Raw genomic sequence first — 11,070 nt, 5'->3', positions numbered from 1 at the left:
ACCACGCTACACGAACAGACAAGCTGCCACCCCTGGCACAACCACACATTTTGGTGTGCCATCACAGCCGGCATGTTCCCAGAGCTTGTTTTTCATATTTATGTGGCATCACAAGGGACTTCTGCACGGTTAGCTTTGATGTGCTTATAGTTAATTGCGTTTTTAAAAATGTTTTTCAGCTTTGAGTGTGAGCAGGGAGCTGTCATCAAAGGAAATTTGCACCCAAAAATAATCCTCAGGTCTAACAACAGAAGAATCCCTCTGCAGACCACTATCTGGGCTAATTCACACATATTTGGTTGCTTTACAAGAGCGTTCTCAGGTTCTGCTGGTTGTGTGGGTGAGGTACACACTCTCACGTCTCTTAGTCACGTGTTTAATCTCGAGATGACACATTTTCCTCTCTGTAGTGAGTTTTACTGCTGCAGATGCGGGGCAAAGTACAGACAGCTCTACGCGTGGTGAGAGCACATCTCTGCTAGTATCACCCTGAAGACAGGATGTGGAGGTGGAGGAGGTGGTTTCAGTTTGAGTGATTTATCTCTTTACAGTCACGCCTTCTCTCTGGATTATCTGCTGCAGAGCTTCCAGTCTTCAGGTGGAGTTTTGTACACAGAATAAACTCATCCAAGAGTTATTTCGAATGCACTTTCTGAGGAAAAGTACAGTGCTGTGTGTGAGTGAGGTGGAAGATGAGGATGAAGGGGCTGGGTGGGTGGTGTAACCCACCACTGATGGGTGCACCCAACCTTAGACACACTCAAAGTCTAGAGCGTGGGAGGCCGGGTGGGCTGGAAAGGGTCCGTGCTCCACTGAGGTGTGTGGGCATCGCTGACTTCAAGACTCAGTGGAATTAATCCACAGAAAATGAGGGGAGGGGGATGTGGTCAGCAGCGGCAGCAGTGGTCCTAATCACACAGAGAACCGTGTGTGTGTGTGTGTGTGTGTGTACGTGAGTGTGTGAGTGAGGGAGTGTGTGTCCATCCCTCTTCCTCCATGCCAAGCCCCAGAAGGCAGGCTGAAGGGCCATGTGATGCCACCCACTCTTGAGTGCAGTGCATGGCAGGGCTGGCGCTAGATCCTGCAGAGCGGGTGGGATGAGCTCAGATATTGGAGGCTGGCACTGGCTGAGAACAAGGCTTAGCTTTGGGAGGGGGGGAGTTTGGCCTTACCACACACTGCAGCAGAGGCATCAAAGCCAGAAACAGCACTTTAAATGCTGTCAGGTAAAACTGCTCGAATAGTTGATGAGAGTATTTAGGGAGAGGAGGGAGAGGATCTTAATAAGAAGTTTATTTAGCCACGGATATGAGTAATCATTTTATGTTTTAATTTCGTGTCTTAATGAGACAGCTGCTTACCATAAAATCAATATTTATGAACTATTGTGTCACAGTAAAGCCTGCAATTTGTTCTCATTATGCAAGGAAGAGGACAGATACACCTAAACAAGAAATAAAAGGTAGTTCAGATATTGTGTACCCTTGTGGGTTTTTTTTGTATGAGCCTGAATTTAAAAAAGGCTGAGTGAATTTGACAACATGGAGGCTGTGTTGTGCTGTTTGAGAGGATGAGAGGCCTGCCAAGCGATGCCTCATAGAGCTCTTTGTTGCTTTGAAAAGCAAAGGGAGGTCCCTCATGCAAATTCAAAGGAAATTCTAAGAAAAGGGGATCCAAGAAAGAAGACAATGCACGCACTCTCATTCAGGGCTTGTTATGAAGGATGCAGGAAACAAGAGCTCGGGATAGTATTGCTTTGGAGAAAAGAAGCCCTCATGTGCCATTGTGTGACTCACACAAGACATCACGTGGAGATGTAATTCATCTTAACAAGTCACTCCATATTATTAACAGCCGCAGTCCACCACAGTGACCTGGTGCAGAAGTTTGTGTGTAGCCCACAGCGTTTTCTCTGGCAGCTCAGTCACGAGACTGTACGCTCAGTCAGAAGTATGCGATTCATCCCACACACAACAGGCTGCTGCCCACTAAGCAACCTTCTCCTCACTCACAATCCACCAACTCAGTCAGCTGCTACTGTACAGACTGAGCATTCTTGAAAAAGCAAAGGCTAATTTTACATAATAGACCGTTTGGTGACAAATATTTTAAGAAATCCTCTGAGACTGCAGTCTCTGTGGAACTCGAGAGTTGCATTGTGTTTGACAGAAAGGACAGACAGTCAGAATTTGATTTGTGCTTTTGTTTCCTTTCACACGCTGCTGTTTTGCTGCCTGCTTTGAAAATCTGAGTGTTTTACAGATGAAGAGAACATCTCTGAAAACACTTCTTTCAGATTTCTTTAGCATCAGATCAGTGTTGCTCTGGGTTCAGTGTTTCAAGCTTTGATTCTACATGTATTTACCCTCTTGTATAATTGAGCATGGTTAGCATAAAAATTTGACAAACTGAAATCAGAGACAAAACTAGTTTGATGTAAAATGTATCTATAATGTTGAACCAGCTATGTCTGTTAGCATGCAGTTTGAAATAAAGTGAAATGCTGTTTACATTTGCTAAAATCAAAGTTTAATCTACAGTCAGAGGAACATTAAATCCAATCTCAATGAAGATATTTTAAGCTGGCACATCAGACTACAACTTGTGTTCGCAGTATCCAAGTTGATGTTACTTTGAGAGGCTGTTTGATGCTTTTTGTGCATCTTATTTGGGCATGTGTTTCAAAATCTTTATTAATATTTTCCTCTCTAGCCAAGTATTTATTTCAAGTTTGCTGTTGGCTGTAGAAATCTTAAAAACTGAGAAAAAAATTGTCCTAAAAAGGATTAGGGATGGGTACCGTTCACATTGAAACGATACGGTACCGATGCCCAGTACCTGGCAATCAGTATTAGTATTAATGGTACCAAATTTCAGTACTTTTGTGTGTTAATGTGGTAAAAAATATCAATTTGTCTAATAATAAAACCTCATTTTTGTCAATTTAACATATTAATTTCTCAATATAATAACTTGCAATGCTGTGTTCACGTTCAGCATGGAAAATTGCCTTCTCTTCCACTCTTGCGCAATCACAAGGATGCGTTTAGGTACTGAAACATGGTACTGTTTGATTTCCGTACTACAGAAGGAATTTGGTTGGTACCTATAAAAGTACCCAATTGGGTACCTAACCCTATGTACAGGATGCATCCTCTGGGGACCAGAATGTGTTATTCCTTCACCTGTCCGTCGGGTAAAACTTAGGATGTTTCTGCAGATATGAAATCCTGACCAGATGTTAAAGCTGGGTAATGAATCAATGGATCACCCAAGTCAGTAAGATTCATCCTGTGGGAACTATGAATCACAAAGAGAGGCTTTAATTGAAAGCAAGGCTGCGTCTAACAATGGTGAGTATAAACTTGAAGATTTTGACTTCCTAGAATTTATCCTTTCTTTTCTTTCCTGTTCTCCTGAGCTGCTTCTTTCTGCACATAAATCACCCATTCTGGTATATTAAAGAGGACATCCTGAGAATTCTGCAGGATGTTTGCTACCACTTGTCACATGTTTCTTGTCCTCACGTGCAGCGCTCTGATCAGATTTAACCATGAAAGAGAAGGAGAACTCTTCACATTTGCAGATTTTCTGCGGCTCCTCCAAGACTTGTTTTTGCTGTGCGGCGTCAATCCTCCTGCAATGTAGGAGTGTCTCTGGAGGGAAGAGGCTGAGTTACAGCTCTCGGTCTGGAATGCTGCCCTACTTGGCAGATCACTCCCAAGAATCTCAACTCTGTTACCTCAGGGCAACTATGGCAAATAATTTTTCTTGTCTTGTTGTGAATCATTTGAATAGCAAATATGTGAACTGATACATTTTATGTTATTTTTGAGTCTCAGCAACCTGTATGTTTTTATTTAAAAAAACAAACAAAAAAACAAACAAACTCAATAGCCTTTTTAGGGGTCACAACAACAGTTTAAAAAACATTACAGTAAGTGGGAGCAGCAACAGTTGCATAACTTAATGTCCCCAGAGGGTCTGATGGAGTTCAAGTGAGTCCAACCCTGATATGATATGATGGATAATCTCAGCTACAGCCTGAAGAATCCTGAATTAACTTTTTAAGAAAGTCTGCTTTGATAAAGGTACACTGACTTGGAAATAGTAGGTAGAAGAAATTTACAGTAAAATATTTGCACTGCATTAAAGGCATCCAAAGATATATCCCAAAGGTACGTAAACATCTGTAATAAAAACCAGGATATTTTGGACTCTTCTGAATCCTTTTTGAGTGTGACTGTGCAAGTTTACCAACATTTTGCCATCAAAAAAGTGCAATAATTACCTCCACCAAGGAGGTTATGTTTTTGGGAGAGTTTGTCTGTTTGTTTGTCTGTCAACAACATACCTCAAATGGATCTTGATAAAAATTTTCAGGAAATGTTTAAAATGGGATAAAGAAGAAGTGATCAAATTTTGGAGGTGATCCGGATCACTGTCTGGATCCAGGACTTTTTGAGAGGATTCTTTATCATTGTGAGATAGGGCCGTATTCACCATATGTGTATATAACTCCACGATAAATGGTCGGATTGCTTTGCAAAACAACACAAGACAAGGTCTCGATAACTTCTGACAGATGTAAAAGTAGGATTCAAATCCTGCCAATATTCTGGATACTGAGATTTGGAATATGAAATATGTACTGGGCCATCATCATTTCAACACTGTCAGGTAACAAATTATCGTACAAACCTGCAACTAACACCAAATTGTAGCAGACTGTCTGCTGAAAGGGAGTATAACATTAAAGTAAGACTAAAGTGTTGTGTAACAATCAGAATATGCTTGGCGGAGATCTGTGCTCACTGAGTGCTTTTCTGGTTACGTGCTGAAACCCTCCTTATTTCTTTGGTGATCAAAAACTCCATTAGCCGTAAAATGAAATCCTGCTTCTTGACCTTGACCTTTAAAAAATGAAGTAAAAAGGACACGGACACAGCATGTTTGTAACAATAAACTATTTTTTTCTCATATTTACATCTGTACCTAATGTGCAAATTAATAATTTAAAGTAGTGTAAAACTCTTAAAGGAATACAAAATCATATCTTACAGTCCTAACATGGTGAGAGTCCATGAACTGGTCACATAGAAACAAAGAGGAGCAACACTGCAGTGTGTACAAGAGAGAAGGAGACAGAGAGGGAGAGACAGAGAGAGAGAGAGAGACAGAAGCAAACCCGGGGAGCAGTGGACATCCTTGGCCAGGACACACTTAGTTAAGGACAGCATGGTACATTATCCAAGCATCACCAGAACAAACAGCAACACAAACACTGCGTCGTTACAGTAGTCATGTCGAATGAGCAGTAAGCACTTGGAGGCCTGGGGTTTTACAAACCCACTGATTGGTTAAAGCACTGATGATCACAAAGGCTTGAGGTGCTCTTAGCAGCAGGTGCTTCGTTTGACGGCCTCTAAATATGAAGGGACAGACAATCTCACACTGGACCGGTGACACATCTATACTGCAGGTCACCACACAGTGCTAATAGCATGGTTGCAAATTGTGTTGTGTGTAAAGAGGGGAGAAGACACGTAATCACACGTCAGACAAATACGCATCAGCCTGCTCTCACTACCCATGTTTCTTCTCATCTAACATACCGACCGAATACAGTAATTTACAGGCGACTCTGAGAAACACACCATAAACACTGCATATTTGAGAAGCAATTCGTTCTATGCACATTGTTTGGTGTTAGCCACATAAAACATTTGAAAATTTGAACTGTAAATCTTTTAAGAAGCCAGCTCGGCAATAGGTGCGGTCATTAAGAGGTTGACTACACGCAAAATGCAAAATGACATTTTACATAATATTGGAGTCCAATTCTGACACAGCAAACCTTTGCACCGTGGTTAGAAACAAAAGTACACTTAACAAATGAGATAAGTTTACATTTCATCCTAATCCAACATTACAATCTATAATGCTTACACATTTGAATTCCTGTTGTTGAAATTTGTTTACAAAAGCACACCGTGACAATCCTTTACAATTTTACAAGACACAGTTAACCTACAGTAACTATATTATTGGTGCATAGACAAAATTGGGAGAGGGTGTAGCAAAAATCCCCAATTTATTGCTTTAAGTCTAATATTGATCTCCCGTTAAATTTCTTTTTGATTGCAAACTACAAATTTTCCACACAGATTTTGAAGAACCAAGCAGAGGTATTGCATTCAAACTGATTTAAGAGCTAAAATGTTCCCTCCTGATGAGATGCAAATCATTTGCACTTTTAAAAAATAAAGACCTTTTCCTCACGTACAGAGAGTTACATCACAAAGAGATGACTTTTACTCTAAAACAAGTAAAAGACTAAAGACAAGGAAAGATAAACAAAATAGTACAACTTCTGGCCAAAGCTGCTCACTGTTTCAAGTTCTGCTTCCCCCATCATGAACTAACAAGGGAAGGGTGACAGGAATACGAGAGCATTCTTCAACAAAATAGGAAAACGTTGCCACCATGTTATTGGAAATGCAGAGTGCAGATGGTGTAGTTTCCTCCAGTCTCCTGCGGCCTTGCTGACAAGTGGCTGAAGTGGCTGTGATGGCTATGCGGGCCTCTGCACTTTGCTCTCCCTCTCCCTGCGTTTCAGCTCCTCTCTGTAGCAGTAGGAGCAGTAGTTGTCTGTCTCTGGCCGGCCATAGAAGGAGCAGTGCTCCCTCTTGCAGCGGCGCTGCTGAAAGCAGTACAAAGGGCTTCCAGAGCTCCGCCCTTTGGTTTTGTCTTGGTTGAGCCAGGTGTGAGATGAGTTGTCCTCATCAGCAAACTCCAGGCAGTCCTGAATGTCTCCCGCGTGGAACCCGTTGGTGTAGGTGTGGGACTTGTGTTCGCCAGGCATGTTGTAAGAGAGGGTCTCTATGGTGTTAACAGTGCGGACCCCCGACAGGCGAGCAGGGCTGTAACTCTGGGATGAAAGTGTGCGGTTCTGCTGGGGGTAAGTGGCGCATGTCTTTAGGGTGCCCACCACAGGCTTATTATAGGGGTCGTCCTGGAAGATGGAGGATTGCATGTTGACATCTTGTAAGTGAATCACGCTGTGCCTCTGGATGGGCGGTGTATGGCTGTAGTGGGCAGACACAGGTACGGGCCCAGGTCTCTTAGCACCAATACTGGGTGAGGAGTAAGGCGCAGGGGCTGGGGCTGGGTGGGAGACATGGTGGGAGACTGTCGGTGGGGTGAGTGGAGGGGCTGGGGAGGAAACAAGAGGGGCTGCAGGAGTGGGACTGTTCCTGCCCTGCATCTTGAGTTGTGAGTTGTGGTTGTAGGTGTGGGTGTGATGGGGCAGGACGGGAGAGCAGCTCTCTGGCGGCGAGCTGTCCGACCTCTCCTTCTGGAAGACACTCTCATGCTCGGGTTTCTTCGCGGCCACCTCGTTCGTGACCGGGGGCTTCTTCTCAGCCTCTTTCCTCTTCTGCTCCTGCTCCTGGCTGAAGCGCTCCTGGGCGTTGGTCAGGTAGTAGCTGATCATCTCCTCGTGGAACTGGTGTCGATGGCTGGTGAGGAGGAGGCCTGCAAAGATGAACTTGCGCTCCCCCTGCATGGCTGCCCGCAGGATGTTGAGGCTGAGCTTGACATCCGTGCTGTATTTCCAGTTTTCCAGGCTCTTGTCCCCTGAGACTCTCCCTGCACTGTCTTGTCTCTCTGTGGGAGAGGAGCTGGAGGGTCTGTCTGTAGGGGAGGGGCTGGTGGCCTTCTCAGAGGAGGTGGAGCTGGCTGACTGGCCCGACTCCTCCTTACTTCCCTTGGTTGTTTTTGACTCCTTCTTCTTTGTCTTTTCCCCTCCGTTCTCCCCATTACGACCTGAGCCAGAGTTAGATTTGTTCATTTTGCCGTGCACAAGGCCACCAAGACCTCCCATGTTCTTCTTCAGCTTGATTCCCAAGGTTTTGCTGAAGCTACCCAGTTTGTTGGCTACAGAATCAGCCCGGCTCTTGTCTTTGTCCTTGCGCTGCTTCTCCTTGTCCTTCTCCTTGCTGGGCTTGCCATTGTTGACATTGGAGTTGCTGCCCACAGACTCGCGGTCAGAGTCCATGGACTCAGCCAGAGACTGGACATCCTCACCTGCAGAGGCTGTGGGAGACTCTGGCTGAGCCAGGGGAGCCTGCACAGAGACAAAGAGCAATAAAAAAATACATTTAGCAACCCAGTAGTTTGTCTGATGGTGCAGTTAAGCGCACGTTAAAGAAACCCAACGTGTTCCAGACAGATTCACCACAAAAGCATTAAATAGAGAACAGTTAAGCTGGTTTCTGATGATTTATAATCAGAAAAAAACCCTTAAATTCCTGAGATTTTTGCATCTGATGGTTAATAAAATTGATTGATTGAACTCTGAGGTTTCCAGAACATCTGGAACAGAGGAGTGCTTGCAGCTCCAAATGAAGTGTGACAAACAAACAGCACATGTGTGAAAAAAGTTACCCTTGTTTCAGATGGAATTCGGATCCATGTTACATTCATGTAGTTGTGCAGCAGGTTGAGTTTGGCCTCCAGAGACAAGATGAGACTGGGGGAAACATGAATGAGCAATTAACAACAAGCTGTGGTATTACAAAGATGACATTTGAAATTTTACCAGGAGTAATAGCGTTTTGGTGTGCTAATGGGGCTGAAGATGATGTGTTTTACACCAGTACAGGGAAGTGGTGTCAGAAAGTGGTTTGAGCATCTTTTCTGAGCATATCTGTGATGTTCCTTTGGCAGCTTGTTAGAGGATAAGCTAACTCCTGACTGGCAGGAATGTGAAACAGAAACCCTTACATAAACTCTTTGCTAAACTCAGAGAGGGTGTTGCTGCTTTAGTGAGGCCATTCCCGGGAAACCCTATAGATGACTGACGTGACTCACAATTTGTTCTCCCTCTGCTCATTCTTTGAAGTGACCTGAACCTCGGCTCCATAATCAGAGTTAAATCCCACACACACAGCCTTGTGGGTAGACTCACAGATCTGCCTCCACCTGCAGATTTTCACTCCTTCACCTTTCATGGGGCTGTTTGTGATGTCAGCAACTTCTGTGTGTGTGTGTGTGTGTGTGTGTGTGTGTGTGTGTGTGTGTGTGTGTGTGTGTGTGTGTTGCTGATAAGCATCAACACGATGTGATATTCTACTCAACTTACTTGGCTAGCTTGGTATTATCGTTGTCGTCCCTCCCCCACTCCCAGTCCCTGCCAGGGTCAACGGCAAAATGGAGTGCCAGCAGCTTGTGCTCTGAGTCAGTCAGAGGGATAACAGCTGGAAGAGATGAGATTAATAGAAGGTTAGTTTGGTCTAGTTTCATCACCGGACAAGAGGTTGCACGCAAACCAACAAAGCCAAACGCAGAGTGGAAGATAATGTGACACCATAATGACATGCTAAAATAACACCACCTGGATTATCCCAGATGCCTTTCAGTGTGGGGTAAAGTAGACTGTGGGAGTAATCTATCTGCCATCCATTTTTTAAGATGTGACTGTGACCAGTGAGTGACACTCACACTGACTCATCCAGAAGAAGACAGACCTCAGTCAGCTGTGGCTCCTCTTATAACACAGATGGGTCCCTATTCTGCCTTTCAGAGCTGCTGTGTGATGCTTTTGATGAGAGGGTATTATCAGTTCATTACAATGCAGGGGATTATCTGTAAGTCATAGCTGTTATGAAGCTTTTCTTTATAAGTTATGGAACAATGAAAGCTCCAAAACAACATTTGAGTTAATGATGATGATAAATATATTTTCAACTTACTAAAAGCCATACTAGCTGAAAAAAAGTGCCAATCTCTTAAAACGTATACACATGTATTGAAAAGTGATTATGAATAAATGAATTAAAAATGAGTCATCAGACAAAACTTTTTTCTAGTGCAGTGGTTCTCAACTAGTCTAGTCTTAGACTGCAAAATATATAAATATATATATATATATCACTTCTCATGGCCAGAGGCTGCAGGCTACCATTATTGAAGTCATAGACTTTAAAATTAATGTGAGTATCTCTTGAATGTCAACCATTTGTGTCTGAAACAGATTTGTGAAGCAAACTGGCGAAAGCGGCCTTATTGAAAGTTAGTTTGACACACTAACAGCTATAGAGCATCCATCTGTCATGTGAGCTGAACTGTGCCTCTGATTGGTCAAACTCGTGATCTTAATCTTAATCTTTTTTTTTTCGTTGCTAGGCGCTGCCCAAGTAGCTGCCTGTTGCAGCAGCTCTCTCTTCTTTGTCTGTTTCTTGTAATTTTTTCATCTTTTTCATAACCTTAGTATTTGGAGTGGATCATTACTTTGTATGGTTCATTGTTGGTCATGGACACCAAACTTTTTGTGGCCTCAGTGATATTTTTACTACTTTTCTCCTGTGTTTTTCTAGAGATCCTACATGTAACCATGGCTGCATTGTTTACATGTGAAATTAGCTGTTAGCAGCCTGTAGCATGTCAATGCTAACTTAGTGTAAGGCTTGATGATTTCCATCAAGGTGAGGAGTAGGAGGTGAGGACGACGTGCTGGTTCTCGGGTGTGAGCTGGGAGGTGACGTGGGATCTATCTCCGGTGGGATGGATGAGCTAGCCGTGCTAGCCCAGCGGCAGAGGGGGTGCCGGAGGGCAGAGTGGCATCGTGCTGTTCACGGACGTGATGGAGCTGACATCGGACGCCGGCACCACATTACTACGACACATTATTACGATTGGCTGGGCTGGAGAGTGGTGGACAGGCTGTCGTCATCTATTTTTGTGGACCTCTTTGCACTTTCTATACACTTTATTACTTTCACTTTTGTTTTCTTGAATGCTGCTGTGACTCCTGAGTTTCCCCTCTGGGATAAATAAAAGTATTTTCTATTTTCTATTGTATTTTCTAATATCCTTTAAACTGCTAAGTTAGAAAAAAACACTCCCTGTACAGTGTGTGATGATAGTGAAATTAGTAATTTAGTTGGGAGACTGTTTTGGTGTGTATGTGACTTCTGGTACTTCCGGAGCCAGCCTCAAGCGGGCACTCAAGCAACAGCAGATTTTAGCACTTCCGCATATTTTTGGCTCGGAGGTTGAAGCTTGATT

The 11,070-nt window shown here is 43.5% G+C and overlaps 1 protein-coding gene across 1 annotated transcript in view; it reads right to left on the bottom strand.

Annotated features, from left to right (window-relative positions):
• Positions 1-4,954: 4,954 nt before the first annotated feature.
• The window catches only part of otud7a (OTU deubiquitinase 7A), a 48,332-nt gene continuing 42,216 nt past the window's right edge, over positions 4,955-11,070 (bottom strand). The window contains exons 11-13 of the mRNA XM_074678177.1: positions 9,146-9,260; positions 8,449-8,533; positions 4,955-8,128 (exon numbers count right to left, since the gene is read on the bottom strand). Of these exons, the coding sequence (XP_074534278.1) occupies positions 6,575-8,128; positions 8,449-8,533; positions 9,146-9,260 (1,754 nt within the window). The 3' untranslated portion in view covers positions 4,955-6,574. The remainder of the gene's footprint in view (positions 8,129-8,448; positions 8,534-9,145; positions 9,261-11,070) is intronic.

The sequence above is a fragment of the Halichoeres trimaculatus genome, unplaced genomic scaffold (genome assembly GCF_033239565.1).
Source record: "Halichoeres trimaculatus isolate MK-OKI-2021-1 unplaced genomic scaffold, fHalTri1.1 fHalTri1_scaffold_10, whole genome shotgun sequence".
Taxonomy (NCBI): domain Eukaryota; kingdom Metazoa; phylum Chordata; class Actinopteri; order Labriformes; family Labridae; genus Halichoeres; species Halichoeres trimaculatus.
Note: the sequence above shows the minus strand (reverse complement) of the source record. Positions and strands in the feature narration are given on the sequence as shown.